General features: G+C 51.1%; 1 protein-coding gene across 1 annotated transcript; it reads right to left on the bottom strand.

Annotated features, from left to right (window-relative positions):
- P3H1 (prolyl 3-hydroxylase 1) lies at positions 1 to 21,362 on the bottom strand. The gene is made up of 15 exons (XM_058717786.1): positions 20,835 to 21,362; positions 17,759 to 17,911; positions 15,706 to 15,895; positions 15,369 to 15,500; positions 13,718 to 13,857; positions 7,585 to 7,674; positions 7,235 to 7,287; positions 6,939 to 7,060; positions 5,009 to 5,136; positions 4,788 to 4,883; positions 4,218 to 4,368; positions 1,757 to 1,874; positions 1,306 to 1,381; positions 883 to 1,023; positions 1 to 465 (listed from the first exon to the last, which is right to left on the bottom strand). Exons 1-15 carry the CDS (start codon positions 21,297 to 21,299, stop codon positions 331 to 333), a joined length of 2,190 nt encoding a protein of 729 aa, XP_058573769.1. The 5' UTR covers positions 21,300 to 21,362; the 3' UTR covers positions 1 to 330.
- Positions 21,363 to 21,445: the final 83 nt, after the last annotated feature.

Here is a 21,445-nt window from a genome sequence, read left to right as displayed (position 1 = left end):
AAAAACCCACAAATCATTTATTCTTTGGTTGTCTACACAGACACTTAAATACCGTAGTGCTGTCATGTGGCTGCCTGTGCAGGCCTCCGGGGGCGGCTCGGGGCCTGCGTCCCGAGCCCACAGCCGGGTCCAGAGGAGAGAGGGCCATCCTGCCATGTCCACTTCGGGGAGCAGTAGCACCGTGCGGACAGCTGTGAGCAGGATCCCGTTGGCCGGGCAGCAGACGGAACCTTCTCACTGCTCCGCAGCCCCCAGGGGCCGGCCGGTCCAGGGCGCAGGACGTTTACTCCAGGTGGGTCTGGCCACCCACCCACAGTGAGCCGGGCGCTGTCAGAGCTCATCCCTGCGCCCTGCTTCACCGCCAGAGAGAGACTCCTCGATGGGCTGGGGGGGCCCCTCCTGGGGGAGGACCATCTCTTCAGGGTTGAAGAGCATCTTCACCAGGTCATCCGCCTGCACCCTGTCCTACAAGGACAGACCCGCCTATTCAGAGAGGCCTCGGGACCAGGCACTCCCCTCTCTCAGGCGCTACTCGCCCGAGAACAAGAAAGTCTTCCTCCCTGGCTTCTGAGCTCCTCTCCTTCCCAACAGCTCCTCCTCTCTGGGCGGACAGCTGGGGTGCTGCCCAGCCAGGGAGTCAAGCACCAGGACCGTCCCCGATCCTGGCATCCCTGACCTACAGCCCCGTTTACAAGTAAGGAAGAAGGGCCGGGGAGGACAAGGAGACGTGGCCACGGTGACACATTGCTGGAGGGAGGGGCCTCTGTGGACTCAAGGCCTGGGACTCTTGTCATGTCTAAGCTACTGGCAATGAGACCGGAAGGTGGGAGCAGAACCCGAGCCCTTCCAGGAACAGACCACAGCGGTACCAAGTGCTCTCACCCGCTCGCTGTGCCGGGCGTCCAACGTGAACCACAGGGCGATGGCACAGCGCTGGCCTCTGGTGACAGCCCTCACTCCGTGCGGGTTTTCGGTGCCTGAAGAGAACCCCACAGCCCTTCCGCACTGGGGCTGGACTTCTGCCTGAAGGAGACACAAAGTGTGGGGTGGTGGGGTGGTACATGGGATGGAGACTGTAACCTGTCTTCAGAAGGGACACGGGATCATCAGGGTCCGGGATCAAGGGTGGTTCCTCAGCTTGGTTTCCCAAAGACCAGAGCTGGAGAGGTGGCCATTCAGAGGAGTAGGTGACACATCTCAAAGCACCCCCCCCCCCCCCAGCTTGAGGAGGGGAGCCCTGGCTGCTGGGCCCATGGCGCTTTGGGCGTTTCTGTCTCCCAGGGATGGGGACAAGGGCATACTCACTGTCACAGTCTTGGCGTCTAGTTCAGTGAAATAGAAGGTTCCTCCATCGAAGTCTCCATTTAGATAAAGAATAGCACTGGGAACAACAGACAGTGTCTTGCCAAGGGCCTCCTCCTCCTCCCCCCCTCCCTTCCCCTCCCTTCCCCTCCCTCAACAACCCACAGCTCCAGTTCCTTCATCTCCAGGTGCTCTCAACCAGCAGCTGGAGGATGGCTTCATGGAAAGAGAGCCTTCTAGACCCTTCTCTGAAGCCTCAAACATGACCCCAGCCTTCCCACCCCTCTACCCTCACTCCAGAGAATCCGCTGTCCTTCTCATGACACCACACTGGAATGACTCCCTAACTGTCTGACCTCCTAGCCAGAGGGCGTGGGGATAGGGATTGGATTCTGGGGACAGCTGGGCCCACAGCTCCGTGTGCGTGTGTGTTGGGGAGGGGGACAGCTGTCACCTGTAGTCCCGGAAGGTGTAGGCGGGGGGCTCCTTGATGCATACGAGGGCCTCGGCGTTCAGGATGCAGTTGTCCACGTGGACTGGGTGGCTGCTGTCCTTCCTCTCAGCCTGTGCCTCTGGGGCCGGGGTAATGCACATTAACGCGGGGACACCTCAGGAGACACTGCAGCTCTCCTGTTGGCATGGGGGGGGTACTTCCCCAAATGTGTCTGGGTCTATGGAAATGGCCAATGAACTAGGGGGGGGTCTCTGGCTCAGCCACCAGCCCAGAGGCCAGGACAAATCTGCAGGTTTCCCAGGAAGGTTCTTGGTGGGGCAAACAGGTGCAGCAAGTAGGGTCAGGAGGCTCTAACCAAGGGGCAGGTTCCTGGGCTGAGCTGCCAGACCCCAGCTTTCCGGCTACAATACAAAACAGGAATCCCCAGAGAAGTAAAAATGAGGAGTCAGGATGGTGGCAGGATGCAGGCAGGGTACGGTGAGACTCCATATGCAGTGGGAGACAAGGTGAGGACGGCATGGAGGGGGAACAGATAGGAGCAAAGGTAAAGAGTTAGCAGGGTGCCTGCGTGGCTCAGTCGGTTGAGCGTCTGACTTTGGCTCAGGTCATGATCTCACGGTTAGTGGGTTCGAGCCCTGCATGGGGCTCTGTGTTGACAGCTCGGAGCCTGGAGCCTGCTTCAGATTCTGTGTCTCCCTCTCCCTCTCTCTCTCAATCAATCAATCAATCAATCAATCAATCAATCAAAAGGTAAAGAGTTAGTCTCAGCAGGGCTTTGCAGGCGGAGGAGCCATGCAGGAGGAAGGTCGTGAAAGAGAACAGACTGCACATACTCTAGGATGCCAGGCAAGCACGCACATCACACGGAGCCATCGCCCCCAGAGCAAATGTCTGGCATGCCCTGAGCAGGCTGGTGGCCCTGTCAGGTCACCATAGATTCCTCCTATTTGCCCCACCTGTGCAGCCAGTCATCAGGCCCTGTCCCTCCACCTCCTACACCCCCCTCGTGTCTTCCCTTCTCTTTACTCCCAACACCACCTGCCAGCTCTAGGCCTTTGTCCTCACCCACCCAGGTCACGGCTGATGGGCTTTCCTCCCTCTGGCTTGATCCATGCCCTCCGAATCTCTCAACACAAAGCAGCAAAACTAACCTTGTAAAAAAGAGGTCTCACCGAGTCCTTCCTGCTTGATGACTCTTCCCAGCTTCCCACTGCCCATGCCCCCAGCTTGGGATGCTGTGACACATATAGTTGTGTATCTGACACATTCCTTTGGGTGTGTCCAGATTTTGATAGAAATCCAAACCTTCCGGGGGAGAGTAAAGCTCTCTAATCCCTGCCACCTAACCACAGCGCATCAGTGCCGAGAGCCTCTGAAGGCTGTGGCACGACAGATCTACCTGTAGGCCACGTGTGACCCCCGCCCCCCTCCACGGGCACTGGCCATCCCTCACCCCTCCTCAGGACAGCAAAAGGGATAGAAGAGAGGGCGAGTGGGCAAGGACTGACCTTGAATCTGCTCTGACTTGGATTTTGTTTTGTTTTAAAGATTTTATTTTTAAGTAATCTCTACACCCACTGTGGGGCTTGAACTTACAATCAAGATTTGCATGCTTGGGGTTCCTGGGAGGCTCAGTCAGTTAAGCATCTGACTTTGGCTTAGGTCATGATCTCACGGTTTGTGAGTTCAAGCCCCGCATTGGGTGAGCTTGAGTTTTGGGCTCTGCGCTGGCAGTGCGGAGCGTATGTGGGATTTTCTCTCCCTCTGGGATTCTCCTCTCTCCCTCTCTCTGCCCCTCCCTCACTTGTGCGCTCTTTCTCTCAAAAAAAAAAAAAAAAAAAAAAAAAAAAAAAAGAGTTGTACGCTGTCACTGAGCCAGCTGGGTGCTCCTTAATCTTCCTTGATTTATAAAATTAGATCTCTCACAGATTTGGTATTTAACAGGTGGTGACAGAGAACTTGCAACTTAGCTCATGATTGATCTACACACCTGTACGTCCAACACCACTGCTGAGGACCAATGGCCTACAGGATGAAAACCAACTCCTGAATGTAGTTCTCCATAATCTGGCTTCTGAAGGCCTCCCCAGTCTTATCTGACTACCCCAACTTCACCCCCACTCCCCAGAAACGGCCACTTTCTTAGCCCCCACCACCAGGTTGTCCAATGCCTGCCCTCGTTTGCACATGCTGTTCTCTCTGGCTTAAACAACCTCTCGTCACCTGCGCACTCCACAGCTCCTATTCATCCTGCACAACTGTCATCACCTCCTCCGGGAAGCCCTCGGGTCCTCCCGGTTGACTGTAACTTCCTGGGCTGCACTGATCGCACTGGGCTGCCGCTTTCTGGTTCCCCAACTAGGATGAAAAGGACCTTGTCCTGTTCCTCCCCACATCCTCGGCACCAGTGCCAGGGCGCAGAGCGTGTGCAGTGAGAGCGGCAGGGATGGAGAAGGCCCACCTTCGATGGCGGTGCGGCACACCAGGTGGGAGTAGGAGAAGTAGAGGGGGGTGTCCAGGCGGAAGTAGGACTCCATGACGCGCCGCACCTTCTCGGTCACGTTGTAGTACAGGTGGGCGCTCTGCAGGGGAACCTTCCCTTCCTGTCCCAGCTGCCAAGGAGACCAGTGGTCGGCTGCCCTGAACGCCTGTCTGTGGGCTGACGGGACCCACCGAGGCAACAGGCCCCCCTCCCTGTCCCTCGCCCAAAGTGCCAACGCTGCACCCACGCACAACGGCCCCCCAGTGTTACACCCGCCCCTCCTCCACCCTTCTCTTTATGAACAGTTTGTGCAGCCCTTCAGAAAGCACTCTCCCGGCTCTGGACACCGGTCGGTCTTGCTGCCTTGCTCTGATCACACTGAGTTTACTAGCCGGGACTCAACAGTCCACCTCCCTCAACTTAATTCGTCCTGTGACAGGCAGACACCTTCACCTTTCCTGCCTCCACCCCCAAGTCTCCCCTCTCCCAAAGCCTGAGCGTCCCCTCTCCCCATCCCCCACACTCTAGAACACTGAGTATTGGTTTTACCTTGAGAGCCTTGAAGACAGTGACTCCATAGAACTTTTCACTGGGGGTGTGTGGGGAGGTCTGACCCCGGTAGCCATCTCCTGAGGTCGCTGCTGCCTACAAGGCCCAAAACACAGGACGTAGACAGGGCAGCTGGGGTGGTTAAGGGTGAGCAGTGAGGGGCACTGGTGCAGGGGAGGCTGGGCCTTGGGGTGAAGGCGCGGTCACTGGGTTTCCCTTACGTTGGTAAGTCTCTGCAGCTCTCGGCACTCATCATCGGAGATGACACCATCCATCACCACCCTCTGGGAACCATTCAAGACTTTGGAGTTCATGGTGAGACTGATGCCTTCGTAGAGCAGGGGGCCACCTGCAAAGCAGTCATGAGACTGGGCTGAGACCTGCAGCAGTTCTGTCCAGACACTCTCCATTGGATGGGGATAGAAATTCCAGGTGTTTCCAGGTCCCCAGAGAAACCTCCTACTCGGTCACTTCCAAAGGTGGGGTGGCCAGGAGGACAGAACTTGGAGCTGACAAGACAGAAGAGCCAAGCGCTAGTCCTGGCTCCCCTCCCAAACAGTTGTTGGTTCTTGGGCCTTTGCCAATAAGGAAACATTACCAACACATTCCTAACCCATGAGCCCCAGAATCAGAAAGAACATGCTTATTAGCTGTGTGACCTTAGCAAGTTACTTAACCTCCCTGAGCTCTAATTTCCTCATCTGGAAAATAGCATCTACCTAAGTCTGATGCTTGTTTGATGTAAGAGAACAACAAGGCAAATTAAAAACCTAGCACAGGGGCGCCTGGGTGGTTCAGTCAGTTAAGCTTCTGACTTCAGCTCAGGTCATGATCTCACAGTTTGTGAGTTCGAGCCCTGCGTCGGGCTCTGTGCTGACAGCTCAGGGCCTGGAGCTAGCTTCTGATTCTGCATCTCCCTCTCTCTCTCTCTGCCCCTCCACCGCTCACGCTCTGTCTCTCTCTCTCTCAAAAATAAACATAAAATTTTTTTAAAGGGCAGCGGCTAAATTAGCCGCCCCGTTTCAAAAAAAAACAAAAACAAAAACGAGCACAATCCCTGCCACATAGTTAATGCTCAAAACTTTAGTTCCCATCACATCATTGTCACCAGTAGCAGCGGTATTTATTTACAATGGGGACTTCCATCTGTCCAACCCACCCCCCCAGGCAGTTATGAGGATCCAAAGAAACAACAGAGAGAAAACGAAGGAATGTGGGGCCAATTCTTTTCATATGCTAATCTTGTTAAATTAACCACTGTCAACTTAAGCCACAGCAGAGCAAAGGCCAACCTTCTCTTCTATTTCTCGTGGCCTCCCTCCTTGCTGGGGACCCACTGGAGACGCAATTCAATTCCATCTATTTACTGAGGCTGCACTGTGTGCCCGGCCCCCGCGAGAGTCTCACACCAGAAGGTGGCACCTCTTCCAACAATTATGCACACGGGCAGACCTCGTGCAAGCACAGAGAAGGCTGCCAAGGAAGCTCAAAAGGAAGACGGAGGGGATCCTCAGGGCTGGGAGATTAAGAAAGGCTTTGTGGACAGAGATGATGGGCGGGCCCTGGGAGGAGGGACAGGCTGGCAGATGAACAGAAGGTATAAGCAGGGGAAGAGCTCAACATGAGGTGAAAGGGGCAGGCAGGGTGGGTAGGGGCAAGGTCCTTGTATTTGGAAGACTGGTCTAGCCACGTGGCGGGGGAGGGGAAGGACAGACCTAGGAGGGACAGGAGTGCTCTGACAGCACCGGGGCCTGCAGCACCGGGAGAGGAGAGGCCTAGGGAGACAGGTGAGGAAAAGCAGTTTCAGTGCAGGTTGGAGGGGGCAGGCACGGGGGCAGAGCCCTCGGATCTGGAGGCTTGGTAACAGGGTACATGATGGAAGCGGTGGGGGGGGGGGGGCGGACAGGATGAGGTCTGTGCTGTAAACACTGACTGCAGTGAGCTGAACCAGCGTTGCAGTGACAACAGGAATCCTATCTCTTAACCAAAGACCAATCGTCAGTGCCCCTTCTGGGTGGAAGTCCTGGTGAGTTAAAAAGGGCACCAGGCGAGGCTAAGCCTGGCACAGGTCCTGGGGCTGGTCAGCTAGCGCAAGGACACCAGCTTGCTGCGTACATGACAGCCGCAGACCCCCAGGCTCTGACCTCTCACCTTCCCGGGTCAGCCTGCTCACATCCAGCGACTCCTTGGTCTTCTCCTCCACCAGGGTCTCAATCTCCTTCATGAGGTTTCCGATCTCCTGGGAGATGCGGACGGCTGTTTCCCTTTCGGACCTGTGAGCACGGCCACCCTGAGCACTGTGTTCTGGGGCCACCCTGGCTCCCACCCCAGCCTCCCAGCCTGGACCAGCCCACCCCCCTGCCAGGAGTTCACATCTGCCTGGGCTCAGGAAGCCTCGAGTGCCTCATCAGGCCGGTCCAGCCATGCAGTTTCTTCAGGGGCCTCACTTTTGTTTCTCTTGCAATCTTTTGGGAATCACCTCTTCTGGAGTCCATGAATCCTAAAAGCAGATCAGGAGAAAGATCAACACTGTAGAGCAACCTGCATCATCCTCCAAGGTCTCCATGCGTAGATTAGGGCCTACGGGAGGACCCGCCTCATCGCCTGCCTCCTCTCAGGAGGTAAAGTGAGGTGTGGGAGCCGGAGTCACCCCTGGCTGCCCAGAACTCCCCTTTGTCTTCCTCTGCCTCTCATCCACAGGTTTCACAGATCCCATGTCTGGCTCAGGCCCCTGATGGTTTTTGCCCAGAGTCACACAGCTAGCCCCCTCACCCCCAGCTCCTGCATCCTGGCTCACCGGGTCAACAAAGGGAATTCCGAAAACATCGTAAGCGAAGAAGAGCAGTTCTTTCTCCAGCAGGCTGCGCTGTCGGTACTCCCGGGCACTCTGAGGAAAAGGAGTGGAAGGAAGGCCCTGGAACTCAGTCCTGTCAGCTCTGCAGCAGGGGTGGGGAGGGGGAGGTCCAACCCCACATTCTGCGCTGTTGCTCCCTGTGTGACCCGAGACTCCTCTCCCACTCCCACTATTACTAGTGTGTCTGTTCTCCAGCACCTCTGTGCTCTGGGTTCCTCTGGCCTGGCACAAGCAACGCCTCTGAAGGTGGCATAAGACCCCCTGCCTCCCCCCCATTAATCTCCGAGACAGGAAATCTGATGATTCTCAGGAGATGGGGAAATATTCCTCAAAGAAGGAGAGTTCTTTCTGGACTTCCATAGGGGTTCAATGCTGAGGCAGGAGACCTAGGTGCTCCGTGACCCATGTGTTATCACTTAACCTTTACAGCCACCTTTGAAGTTGACAGTATTCATTTTAGAGACAAAGACGCTGAGGAGCAGAGGGGATAGGTGACTTGTTTAAGGTAACACTATAGGAAATGGGGCAGGGACCGACATTCAGACCCAGGTCTTCCCAATCCTGAAGCCCATGTGATTTTGGTTAGGCCCCTGGCTCCTCTCAGACTCTGAGCAGACCGGATCCCTCCCGGATCCCACGGCTGCAGCTACAACAGCAGGGTCTGGCCTTCCGGCCCTCCCCACACATGCTCACAGAGAGGGCTTACCCAGGGCAGAGAAACTAAGTACCTTCCGGGGACACATCTCTCCCTAGGTGCCCTGCTAGCCTCCAAGCAGCAGAAGGAGGAAAAAAAAAAAAGAAAAAGAAGACACCATCAATTGAAAGAAAAGATGAGGGGAGTAAGGAAAGTGTTAACAAGACATCAATGAGTTCTACATCATCTATCATATTTACCCAACGGGGAGATGGAAATTTTCTCCTAAGGAGTTTAAGTGGTTCACCAAGTTCTAGACACCCAGCTAGGTGCGTTCTCCCATTCAACCCTCTCCCACAGCTCTATGAGGCTCCTAGGAAGCAAATCCCACTCCTATGTTTATTCACTCGGCAATGATTTGTGGAATATCAGCTATGAGACAGGAACTGTGCCAGCCCTGGGGTAATGCAGGGCCAGAACCGGGTCACCACCACCAGCCACAGGCCACTGTGCGAGTCAGCCCATCTCCTGGAGCCAGAATGTTCTCATCTATAATGTGGGAGAATAGCGCCCCCTACCAGGGCTGCTGCGGTGATTAAATGAGATGATGGGTGTGAACCACACAGCACAGTGCGTGGCCTGGGACAGGGCTCAGCAAATGCTAGTTACCTTCTTTCCAGAAAGGAAAGTTCTAGTTAAAAGTGGTTTATTTTCTCCCTCTGCTCCAAACTCACTAATATGACTATAAAGTGGAGGGAAAAGGGTCCTAACTGAACAAGACAAAGGCACCTGAAGCAGCACCCTCTCAAATGAGACGGTCCCCACCTAGTGGCCAAAGAGGACAACTACAAGGTCGGGTCTCCACAGGAGAGGGGATCGCAAAGGAAGGGTTATTTCTTCTTCTTTTTTTTTTTTTTTTTTTAATTTTTTTTAACGTTTTATTTATTTTTGAGACAGGGAGAGATAGAGCATGAACAGGGGAGGGTCAGAGAGAGGGAGACACAGAATCTGAAACAGGCTCCAGGCTCTGAGCTGTCAGCACAGAGCCCGACGCGGGGCTCGAACTCACGGACCGGGAGATCATGACCTGAGCCGAAGTCGGCCGCTTAACCAACTGAGCCACCCAGGCGCCCCGAGAAGGGTTATTTCTATTAGAGACTCGGGATTCCAGAGCCAGGAAGGAAGAACCTTGCTTTTTTTCCTTCAGGGCAAGCTGGTGGCCCTACCTCACCATATGAGAATCAAATGAAACAAAAGCTGTGGAAGAATTTTTCAGACTAAATGCCACACACATCGGAAGAGTGGTTATTTTCAACAGTAAGCTCCGCAACAGCCACAATGGGAAGTTGGCTACTGCCTCATTCTCTGCCTCCTTCTCCTGGTGAACAGGGGAGAATTTAGCTACCTGGGGCTGGAGTACAGACAGGGCAGACCTGTGAGGAAAGCGCCCTGCTCCACCTGTATGTACCTGAGTTAGGTAGGCAGCACCACTCATGTGTCTCCAAAGCTGGAAGTTTGGTTCTAATTAGATGGGAAGATGGAGCAGTGAACCATTCTGCCATCGCTGCCTCCTATTCCACCTAGACAGTTCCTTCCTCCAGCCACTGCCTCCCTCAGCCCAGCAGCCCCCCTCTGTCTTGCCACCGTAGCCCTGTACTGGTCTCCTGCTTCTAGCTCCTTCCTGTTCTGAGCCTTGCACCGTGTCAGCTGGTTGGGCTACTGTTTAAATACCTTCGTGCACCCACCACTGTCTGCCTTATGGAATAGAGGCCAAGGTCCTGGGAAGGCACTCAAGACCCTTCAAAATCTGACCCTCCCAGGCCTCGTTGTCTGTAACTCCCCAGTATCATCTTCCATTTATGTGCGACAATCGTCCAGGTTGTTTGCACATGCTGTTCTTCATCTAAAAGGCCCTTCCTTGCCTCATTCACCTGCTGAAGGCTTTTAAAACCAAATGTCAACAGCACTTCCTCTTGTGAAGCCTTCCATGACTTGTCAGCCGATTATTTCCTTTTTTTTTCAATTTGAGAGAGCGAGAGAGGGCACATCATCAGGGGAGAAGGGGAGAGGGAGAGAGAGAGAGAGGGAAAATTTGAAGCAGGGTCCCCACTCTGCATGAAGCCCAATGCAGGTCTCGATGCCATGACCCTGGGATCATGACTTGAGCCAAAATCAAGACTCAGATGCTCAACGGACTGAGCCACCCAGGCGGCCCAGTCAATTATTTCTCTTCCATGATTCCACTACAGCTTGCATACGTATCCACTATTAGATTTACTACGGTATTCTGTAAATTTTGGATTAAATACCTTTCAGTATCATCAGTGCCCTAAGGTTGTGCTTTAGATGGCATTCAAGGGGCACTTGGGTGGCTCAGTTGGTTAAGTGTCTGACTTCAGCTCAGGTCATGATCTCACGGCTTGTGGGTTCGAGCCCCGCGTCAGGCTTTGTGCTGACAGCTCAGAGTCTGGACCCTGCTTCAGATTCTGTGTCTCCCTCTCTCTCTGCCCCTCCCCTGCTCATGCTCTCTCTCTCAAAAATAAACATTAAAAAATTTTAGGTGGCATTCAAAAAGACACAAAAGTAATACATTATAGTGACTCCAGCTCAGGTTATGATCTCACAGTTCATGGGACTGAGCCCCATGTTGGGCTCTGTGCTGACAGCGTGGAGACTGCTTGGGATTCTCTCTCCCTGCCTTTCCTCTCTCTCTCTGTCTCAAAATAAATAAATATTAAAAAAAATTTTTTTTTTTTATTTTTTTATTTTTTTTAAATTTTTTTTTTTCAACGTTTTTTATTTATTTTTGGGACAGAGAGAGACAGAGCATGAACGGGGGAGGGGCAGAGAGAGAGGGAGACACAGAATTGGAAACAGGCTCCAGGCTCCGAGCCATCGGCCCAGAGCCTGACGCGGGGCTCGAACTCACGGACCGTGAGATCGTGACCTGGCTGAAGTCGGACGCTTAACCGACTGCGCCACCCAGGCGCCCCTAAAAAAAATTTTTTTAATGTGTATTTATTTTGAGAGAGAGATACAGTGTGAGCAGGGGAGGGGCAGAGAGAGAGGGAAGCACAGAATCCGAAGCAGTCTCCGAGCTGTCAGCACAGAGCCCGACGTGGGGCTCAAACCCACGAACTGTGAGAGCATGACCTGAGCCAAAGTCGGACACTCAACCAAGTGAGCCACCCAGGCGCCCCATCAAAATAAATAAATATTAAAAAAATCCCACATGTGTAGCTATAAGAATTCCACAAAGTGCCAACAGCCATAAATACAAACATTTTGGTCTCTCTCCCTACCCAGGACCTGTAGGCCCATTCCTTGGGGGTAATTTGATGAGCAATTTCTCATCAATCTGTCTAAAAAGTATACAGTTGAAAAAATACCTATGTGTTTTAAAACACACAAATAGGATAGAATATAACTACAGATCTCTTTTGTTTTCCTTACCTAAAACAGTCTCATGGAGACAATTTCACAGTGGTGCATAGTAATCTTCTCATGCAATAAGACAGGTGTCTTGTGGGGCGCCTGGGTGGCGCAGTCGGTTAAGCGTCCGACTTCAGCCAGGTCACGATCTCGCGGTCTGTGAGTTTGAGCCCCGCGTCAGGCTCTGGGCTGATGGCTCGGAGCCTGGAGCCTGTTTCTGATTCTGTGTCTCCCTCTCTCTCTGCCCCTCCCCCGTTCATGCTCTGTCTCTCTCTGTCCCAAAAATAAATTAAAAATGTTGAAAAAAAAAAAAAAAAAAAAAAAAAGACAGGTGTCTTGTATACCATTGAACAGATGTACTGCCATTTACGTACACAGTTCCCAAACTGACGGCATTTAGCGTGGTTCAGTTGGTTGCTTTCAGTGGCAAGGTTCTGATGCATATCTGTGCCCGTTTACCTCTGCATACCGGGGCAACTCTGCTGCGGGCCAAATCTCTGGCGGTAGAATCGCCAGTTAAATGAACAGTCCCACCGACAGTCCCGCCAGCAGCGCGGGAGTGTGCTTGCTTTTGCACCCCCTACATTTGTCCCAGAGATTTGGTGCATAAGCAAATGGGTTGCCTCTAGAGTAACAGTAGCTTTTGGCATCTGTTTGAAAAACTGGTCCAAAGTTACTTTTACACAGTACGTAGACAGGGTTTGAGAGGAACCAGCAGGACACAGGCGACAGGCTCATTCTCCTGTTCTGAAACCAGGGATCGCTCCTGCAGTGACAGGCCACCCCCTATTTCAAGAGATGGCTGAGGTAAGAGGTGAGGAAACTGGCCACTGGCTGCTTGTGTCATATACCATCAGTAAGGCCCTCGTGATGCTACCTGTCCACAAAACACTTGGGAGATATTTGTGCCTGTTGGCTTACAAAGTGCATTTATACTCAGTGTGTCATTTGACCCTCACGCCCATCTTGTGTTAAAGAGAGAGTAAGAACTACAATCCCATTCTATGGAAGGAAAACCTGAGACTCAGAGGGGCCATGCCATGTGCCTGAGATCCCACACGACATGCAGAAGTTTATACAGCTAGTAACTAGAGGAGCAGGTGTTTGAGCCCAGACTAGTGACTTCAAATCCAACTCACCGTTCTGGGCTCAAGAAGAGGGTCCAGGGTGTATGCAAGGCGTATGTGAAAATATCAAGGATCATAGTATCACATTTCACTAAGTTTAAAAACAGAACTTTCGGGGCGCCTGGGTGGCTCAGTCGGTTAAGCGGCCGACTTTGGCTCAGGTCATGATCTCACGGTCTGTGAGTTCGAGCCCCGCGTCGGGCTCTGTGCTGACAACTCAGAGCCTGTTTCAGATTGTGTCTCCCTCTCTCTCTGCCCCTCCCCTGTTCATGCTCTGTCTCTCTCTGTCTCAAAAATAAATAAATGTTAAAAAACAAAACAAAACAAAAACAAAAAATAGAGAACTTCCTATGTTTCTAAGTGCAAAAATAATACCATTCGCTGAAGGGAATTTAGAAAATATAAATGGGCAAGATACAAACATCACCCATATTCCACCACCTAGAAATAATCCACCACCTAGAAATGACCACTGAACATGTCAGAGAGTTTCACTTTGGTCACTGGGTCTGCTTGGGAGGGAGTTGGGCATAGTGCTGAGAGAGGGAGAGCTCAGCTCACACAATGGCAGAAAGAAGGGACAGGGAGGAAACGGAGGCAAGAAAATAGGTGAGTGAAAAAAGAGTTTAGCTTGAAGTAAAAAAACGATAGATGTTGGCCAAACAGTATCAAGTCTCAAAGCAGAGGTGCCAAGAAAGGGGAAAAGGGGTGCCGGCACTGCAATTCTGTTTTTCTTTTACGACTCAGACAACAGACTTCGGGGCCCCGATCGCACTGAGAGAGGCTGTTCCCTGTCCAAGCAGTGCCAGACCGCACCCCGCCCCCCTTCTGCCCTCTGGTCTGGGTTCGGCTCGCAGCTGCCAGACCTAAGGCAATCTCTCACCTCACGGGGGCCAATGGATCTGGCTGGTTCTTCTCCAAGCATGGCTGTGTAGTAGGCCAGATTCTGGTTCATCACCTCATCGTCGGGGAAGAAGAGGAGGTAGGTCTTGGCACATTCAATAGCCTGTGTATAATTCCCAACTGCAGAGCAAAAAAAGAGACGGCTGGGAAGAAAGGGTCTAATCCTGGGTACCAGGAACCACTGATGCCGAGTCTCAGTGCAGCTCGAGGCGGTGATGACACATAAGATGGCCCTGCTACCTAACACAGCTGCTTGATCTGAGGGGGAAATTCTAGAATAAGAACAGAAGTTACATAAATACAGAATATAGAATTGATTTAAGATGCTCAACATCCTCAGGCCTGCCTAATGTTTAAAAAAATTTTTTTAATGTTTTATTTATTTTTGAGAGAGAGAGAGAGAGAGAGAGAGCATGAATGAGGGTGGGGAGCAGAAAGAGAGGGAGACACAGAATTTGAAGCAGGCTCCAGGCCCTGAGCTTCAGCACAGAGCCTGACACGGGGCTTGAACTCATGAGCTGTGAGATCATGACCTGAGCCGCCTCTCAGGCCTGCCTAATGTTGAATGCCCACATCTTTAACATTTCATAAGTAATTTAAACACTACCCTCACATGAGACCAATTTCATGAACATTCCCATCTTCCTACCTTCTTTTCCCTACAGATTTTCAGAAGATGGGGACAGACCAATAGCAGATTGCCTCTCTGACAGGACAGTTCTCACGCACATGTGTTGGTCTCCCCAACTCAACTAATAAACATTTTATACTCGGGCCGCCTGGCTGGCTCAGTCAGAAGAGCATGCGACTCTTGATCTCAGGGTCGTGCGTTCAAGCCTGTAGAGATTTCTTAAAATAAATAAAATTAAAAAACAAAACAAAACACTAGATGCCTATCTTCTAAAAAAAAAGAAAAATAAATAAACACTTTATACTCTTGAGCGTGTGGTGATGCTTAGCACACAGAAGGAACTCAGGGGGCGCCTGGGTGGCTCAGTCGGTTAAGCGTCCGACTTCGGCTCAGGTCACGATTTCACGGTCCGTGAGTTCGAGCCCCGCGTCGGGCTCTGTGCTGACAGCTCAGAGCCTGGAGCCTGTTTCAGATTCTGTGTCTCCCTCTCTCTCTGACCCTCCCCCGTTCATGCTCTCTCTCTGTCTCAAAAATAAATAAACGTTAAAAAAAAAAATTAAAAAAAAAAAAAAAAGAAGGAACTCAGGAAGGATCTGCTCATTGCGGCTTGTTTGGATACTGGCAGTCCCCTGCCCGGAGCATCAGCACTGTCCTAGGGAGAAGGGCTGGAAAATGTCCTGTGGACTGGTTTAAATGGCAGTAATGGTAGTATATACCCTTGCCTTTGCTCTATCTTAATTCAGATGGGAAATCAGGTTATAAATGTTATAGAAGGGAGGAGAGAGGTCCTAGGTCCTCTCCCAGCTTTGCCGGTTGCTGGCCTCGGCTCCTGGGGCCAGTCCCTTGTCACAAAGCACCCAGGGGTCACCTGGCTGGGTGCCTCCCAGAGTCACAGTGAGAAGCCAAACATGTTGAAGCAGCACAGGGGCCATCGTCCCTGCCTACCTTGCTTTGGGCATTCTACTGAAAAGCAGCAGAGAAGGAAGAAAGTCGGTCTTACTGTTATAGTAGGCAAACTGCAGATAATTATAATGTGATGGGAGGAAGTCTTCAAAGGGCTTCTCTCGGCTTGGGTGGGAAGCCAGCTCCGTGACGCAGTTCTGCTTACAGCTGAGGACCTGGATGTAATGATCTGAAAGGAATCAGAGGGGTAGTAACCATCAGGTCAACCTTCAGGATTCAAATTCTGGTGAAGATGAACACGTTCAAGCGGAGGGAACTTTCAGGCCCATCCTCAGACGGCGGGGATTGAGGCAGAAGACGCCGTGTGCGCATCGTCAACCCGTGGCCCCGGGAGCCCCCAGGCGACAGGCGAGGGCAGGACCGCGGCCGCGCACCTGCGATGGCCTGGAAGAGGTCCGCGTTGTACTCCAGGTAGTTGTAGCCGTCATAGTCGTACGGCCCCTCGCAGAGCGCGCGGCACTCCGCGTCCGCCACCGAGTACTCGCGCAGCGCCGCCTCCAGGTGAGCCACGGCTTCGTGCGGCTGCTCCTCCGAGTAGAGCCGCACTCCCAGCCGGAACTCGTGCTACTGGGAGGAAGGGGGGACTCAACTGCGGGCCGCACCCAGCCCCCGGCCCTCGTCCCCCCCACCCCCACCCCCACCCCTGGCCACCTGCACCTGCGTCCTCATGGCCTGCCTCGGGTTAGGGACGCAAAACGGTGGCTGCTACCCAGTGGAGGCCTTTCGTAAATGGCCTTCACAGGTTTCTCTGCACACTCAAAAGTGTGTGTGCATTTAACTCAATCTCGATAAAAGATACACGGGAGTTCGTTGCAATTTTCTTGTACTTTTCTATAGGGATAATAGTGTTCAAAATAAAGATTTAATGAAAAAGAACTCTTAGATGCTAGAATGAGGTCTGTGCCCAAGGTAGCGACCTTTCCAGCATAAGGGGTGATGTGGGCTGCAGATGACTGTAGAATGGGTTTTGCTATCTGTGACACATAGCTCCCATTCTCGTGTACAGCAATTTTCATTAGCCACAGAGTCACTAAGACACACACACACACACACACACACACACACACACACACACACAACTGTGTGTAGTTGTATAACATATTTGATGTACACAATTTACTTTTAAAGTCATTTTGGTATTGTTTGTTTCTAATATCTCTATTTCTAAACTATTAAAACTTGAGAGAACATAAGCTCTTTACAAAAGGCTATTAGCATCACAGATAATATCTCTTGTGGGACATGGATTTCTGCTAAACAAATAGAATAAGATCATCAAGGAACACTGCACCACTTATTGTAGTGAAAGCAAAAACCTACACAGTAGATTAATACAATTATGCAAAAAATGGACTATCATGCAACCATTAAAAATTGTATTTTCAAAGAAAATCTGAAGCCATGAGAGAAGCCTCCTGATATAGTGTTAGTTCAAAAAGGATTTTGAAAAATACGTATACAACATGATACCAAATTAGGTTAAAAAATTAAGATATAGTGGAGGTGCCTGGGGGCCGAGTTGGTTAAGCATCCAACTCTTGGTTTTGGCTCAGGTCCTGATCTCATGGGTTGTGGGATCAAGTCCTGGATCTGGCTCTGTACTGACAGTGTGAAGCCTGCTTGGGATTCTCTCTCTCCCTCTCTTTCTGTCCTTCTCTGACTTGTGCTCTCTTTCTCTTTCAAAATAAATAAATAAACATTTAAAAAAATTAAGATATAGAAGACTTTAAAAATAGGCTAAAATATGAACTACTGGTTTTCTTTTTTTTTTTTTTTAATTTTTTTAATGTTTATTTATTTTTGAGACAGAGAGAGAGAGAGAAAGAGAGAGAGAGAGAAAGACAGAGTGTGAGCAAGGACAGGCAGAGAGAAATGGTTACACAGAATCCAAAGCAGGCTCCAGGCTCCAACCTGTCAGCACAGAGCCAGACACGGGTATCAAACCCATGAGCTGTGAGATTATGACCTGAGCCAAAGTCGGACGCTTAGTCGACTGAGCCACCCAGGTGCCCTGAACTACTGGTTTTGTTAAGATGGCAGTATTATAGATGATTACTTTCTCCTTTGTACTTACCTGCATTTTTCTAGTGTTGTACAATGAACATTTACTACTTCTGTAATCAGAAAACAAGCCTAGTAAAAGTCACTTTAATAAAAAAAGAGAGAGGGGGGTGCCTCGGTGGCTCTCCGTCAGTTAAGCATCCGACTTCGGCTCCGGTCATGATCTCACGGTTCATGGGTTCGAGCCCCGCGTCGGGCTCTGTGCTGACAGCTTGGAGCCTGGAGCCTGCTTCCGAGTCTGTGTCTCCCCCCCCCTCTCTCTGCCCCTCCCCCGTTCATGCTCTGTCTCTCAAAAGTAAACAAACATTAAAAAAAAATTAAAAATAATAAAAATAGAGAGAGAGAAAGGGACAAAGTTTTTTTCACCATATGGGGTTTGGCCTCAAGATCCTTGAAGTCAGCCTCCTTCACCCCAGACATGGTTTGGTAATAGTCCAGATTCTGCCGCATCTCCATGTGTTCAGGATTGCCCACGAAGAAGGTATGTGCAGCTGCTACTGCTTTCTCCAGCTTGTTTATCTAAGAATAAAGCACAAGAACATAAGCCTCACATCCAAGCCCTGAAGGTTTGTGTCCAAATGCACAGTCCACGGTAAACAGGAAATCCCAGCCTTCCTGAGCCATCCACTCAAACGGTATGCTCTAGACCTTGCCAGCCGCAGAAAACACACCTATTACAGGAACTACATACCAGAAATTTAGGAGCACAGGGCCCTGGGCAGAATTAGTCTTTCTCAAATCAGGCGTAGCAGTTCCCCAAATCATTGGAGGTGAAACCTTCAATAGTGTAAACATTCTATTTTTATTTATTTTTTAATTTTTTAAATGTCTATATATTGTTTAGTGTTTACTTATTTTTGAGAGATAGAGACAGAGAACAAGCAGGGGAGAGGCAGAGAGAGAGGGAGACACAGAATCTAAAGCAGGCTCCAGGCTCTGAGCTGTCAGCACAGAGCCCAACACGGGGCCTGAACCCATGAACTGCGAGATCATGACCTGGGCTGAAGTCAGACACTTAACCGACTGAGCCACCCAGGCACCCCTAAACATTCTATTTTTAAACAAAGGTCATATTGTGGGGGGAATGCTATGGAAGATTGACTGCCCAAATAATATATTCTCAAGATTCAGATGTGGCAACTGAGCTGAAAAATGTGTAACGCTTCAAGAATTTAGTAGTAGAGGAGAAAGAACAGTTAACAACGACGCCGTGTCTAAGGATTTCCCTAGAAGATACTTTTCTTTTTTTTGCATAAAATATAATCAAGTGTTTTTGACACATTCAAGGAAAAGATGAGTGACTGAAAAATCCTAAGGTCTTATACAAAATCCAGACATGGCATCTTCTGACTCAAAGCCTGGGGCTCATGAGGCTAAAACAAGTGGTTATATTGAAACCTGAGGAGAAAAAATTGTGCTACATGCCACAATAATGCCCATAGCAATGGACTCAAGCATATTGGCGTTACACAGTTTCCTATGTAGAAGCTAAAATAAAGCACTGATGATCTAATGATTAACATGGGCTTAAGTGTCAGACAGATCTGTGACAAAGCTAGGTTTAATTAGTCACTTGCTGGGGCTTTAGATAAGTCACTTAAAGTTTACTCTCTAAATTCAGTTCCCTAATCTGTCATCTGCAGATAGCACTCACTAACTCACAGGGTTGTTGAGAATGTTACACAAGGTGATATACACGCAGCTTCTAATACATGGAGCTGGGCACATACGAAGCGCTCAATAAATGTTAGCTGGTATGATCAATATCCTAAACATTGTTTCCTTTTCCTCTTACCATCAGAACTAGTAAATGCACATTAGATAAGGAGTTGGCCCTGGCTCTGACCCTAAAATAGCTAGGTAACCTAGGGTCAATGGTCGCCATCTCTGTACTTGTTTTGTTAATTGTACAATTAGAAATTCTCCCACGCCTGTCCCCTTTATGGATTTATTCTCCCACTGTTATCTTTCTACATTGCTCGTGCATTTTCTCGTTCTCTCTTCTCTCTCCACCCCCAGTCCTACTTTACTAAGCACCAAGGCACCTAATTTCCTTCTCTCGTGTGGACAACCCACACTCATCTCCTAATGGTTCGCCCCGCCACCTCTTTCTCCTTCTCCCAAGGCTTATTCCACCTTCCAGAAATAGCATTCTAAAACCTGACACTGGCTCCTGAAGCCTGCAGAATTCTCTTCTGAGTCTGGCCTCACTTTACCTGGAATGGCCATTCTTCCTCTCCTCTAGTGAGATTTAGGACTGACCTCAATTGTCAACTCTTCTTTCAGTCTCCCTGGTTTCTCTGAGACAAAGCTAGTTTCTCCCTCCTTTGTGCTCCCACAGCACTATGTACATACCTTTTTTAGCCTCTTCTATAGTGATTCTTAATAGGGAAGCGATACGAAACAAAACAATGTAAAGTTAAGCATTTTAATGACCCGTAGGAGAACTGGAATGTAGTAGGTATTCAGGAAACATTTGTCAAAGAATTTTAGAAAGTGCTGTTAAGTGACACGACCAAAGACATGACCCACTTATTTTGGTTTCAAATACAGTACTTTCCCAAGTAACAAGGAGGAAGGGAACAGAATTGTGTAAGCAAAATGCTTGTGGAGAGGTGGAAGTCTGGTCTCCACAGTTCTCTTAAGTCTCTCTTTAGGTGGAATTGAAGGTCTGTGAAACTATGGATATAATAAATATGCAGCACGGCTCCTCCTTCTTTGTTTCCCCCCAATAAAATGGGTCTAATAATAGCACCTACCTTACAGGATATTGACAAGATCTGGGCAAATAAATCAATAAACACAAAGTTCTTAAAATAGTGTGTGGAACAATGTGCTGGCTATCATCACCACCACCACGCAAGCCAGGGACGCTCCAAATCCATGTATACACTTGGTCTTAAGCCACTCTGGAATTCCTAAAAATACTCATTTTCTTTGAAAACCTGACAATAGCCAGAGGGTCCCCCCACAGCCTTAGTGGCTAGACAGCCCCTACTGGCGACGTGGCAAACTCACGTCCTGAAAGAGAGCTGCAGGAATCGTGTGGCAGGAAAAGCATCACTGAACAACGAACCGGAAGGAAGATATTGTAGAAAGGTCCTAGCTTCTCACTCGGACACTTACAGTGAAATTCGGATGAGAGACTCAAGCTGCCGCTTTAGTTCCCTCTAGGAGGCCTCCCGGGGGATACAAGGCCAAGGTTTGCTTGCTCGTGCCTTAACCCCACGCTGGACCTTTGGGGTTACCATCTGCCTATGTGAACCTGGCGTAGCAGGTCTTCCGGCAGGGTCCCTCTTCTCCCTGGGTCCGAGGAGAGCTCCCCGGCCAGGAGGCCACCTTCCCTCTCCGCGGATACTTCCCCGGCCCCCCAGGTTCGCCCGGGTCATCTGCAACCACGCCCAGAAGGATCCCTGCCGCCCAGGGCCGGACAGGTCTGCACCTTGAAGTAGGCGACCTGCAGGTAGTTGTAAGGGCTCCGCTTGCGGAACTCCAACTCCAGCTCCTCGCTGAGCGAGTGGGCGGCCGGCGGGCCGAGGCAGCGGCGCAGGCAGGCGGCACGACGCAGCAGGCCCCCAAAGAAGCGCAGGTCGTGCAGGGCGGCGGCGCCCGAGGCCTGCGCCAGGCTCGGGGACGAGTCGGGGTCCAGCTCCCACGGGAGGTCGGCGGCACACCGGGTGCGGCAGCGCAGGCGAAGGGCGCGCAGGGCGGCCCTCGAGCGAAGCGCCCGCTCCATGCTCAGGACCACCCCAGCCCAGTCCCCGCGCGCGTAGGCCGCGGTCCCCTCCGCGAAGAGCAGATCAGGCGCAGGCATGTCCCATCCCGTCTCGGACTCGACCTCGGCCCGGGAGGCAGCGGCGGCAATCGCCAGCAGTGTGGTCAGCAGCCTCAGAGCGCGTGCAGCCATTGCCGCCTCAGACCTAACGGGACAGCCTGCCACCCGCCACAGAGGCCGGAGTCCCACCCCCGAGGAGCCCCGCCCACCACGTCCCTCCCCTCCCCGCCCCTTCCCTGAGTGAAGCCCCGCCTCCCAAGCCCGGCGGCGCATGCCCA

This window comes from Neofelis nebulosa, chromosome 2, assembly GCF_028018385.1.
Source record: "Neofelis nebulosa isolate mNeoNeb1 chromosome 2, mNeoNeb1.pri, whole genome shotgun sequence".
NCBI classification, from domain to species: domain Eukaryota; kingdom Metazoa; phylum Chordata; class Mammalia; order Carnivora; family Felidae; genus Neofelis; species Neofelis nebulosa.
This window is presented reverse-complemented; position numbering and strand designations above follow the sequence as displayed.

Coding starts and splice junctions, on each gene's coding strand:
- P3H1 (XM_058717786.1), bottom strand. CDS start 21,299: ATGGCTGCACGCGCTCTGAGGCTGCTGACCACACTGCTGGCGATTGCC. Junction 15,501..15,705: donor CCTCTTCCAGGCCATCGCAG/GTGCGCGGCCGC, acceptor GATTCCTTTCAG/ATCATTACATCCAGGTCCTC. Junction 4,884..5,008: donor AGCTGCAGAGACTTACCAAC/GTAAGGGAAACC, acceptor TGGGCCTTGTAG/GCAGCAGCGACCTCAGGAGA.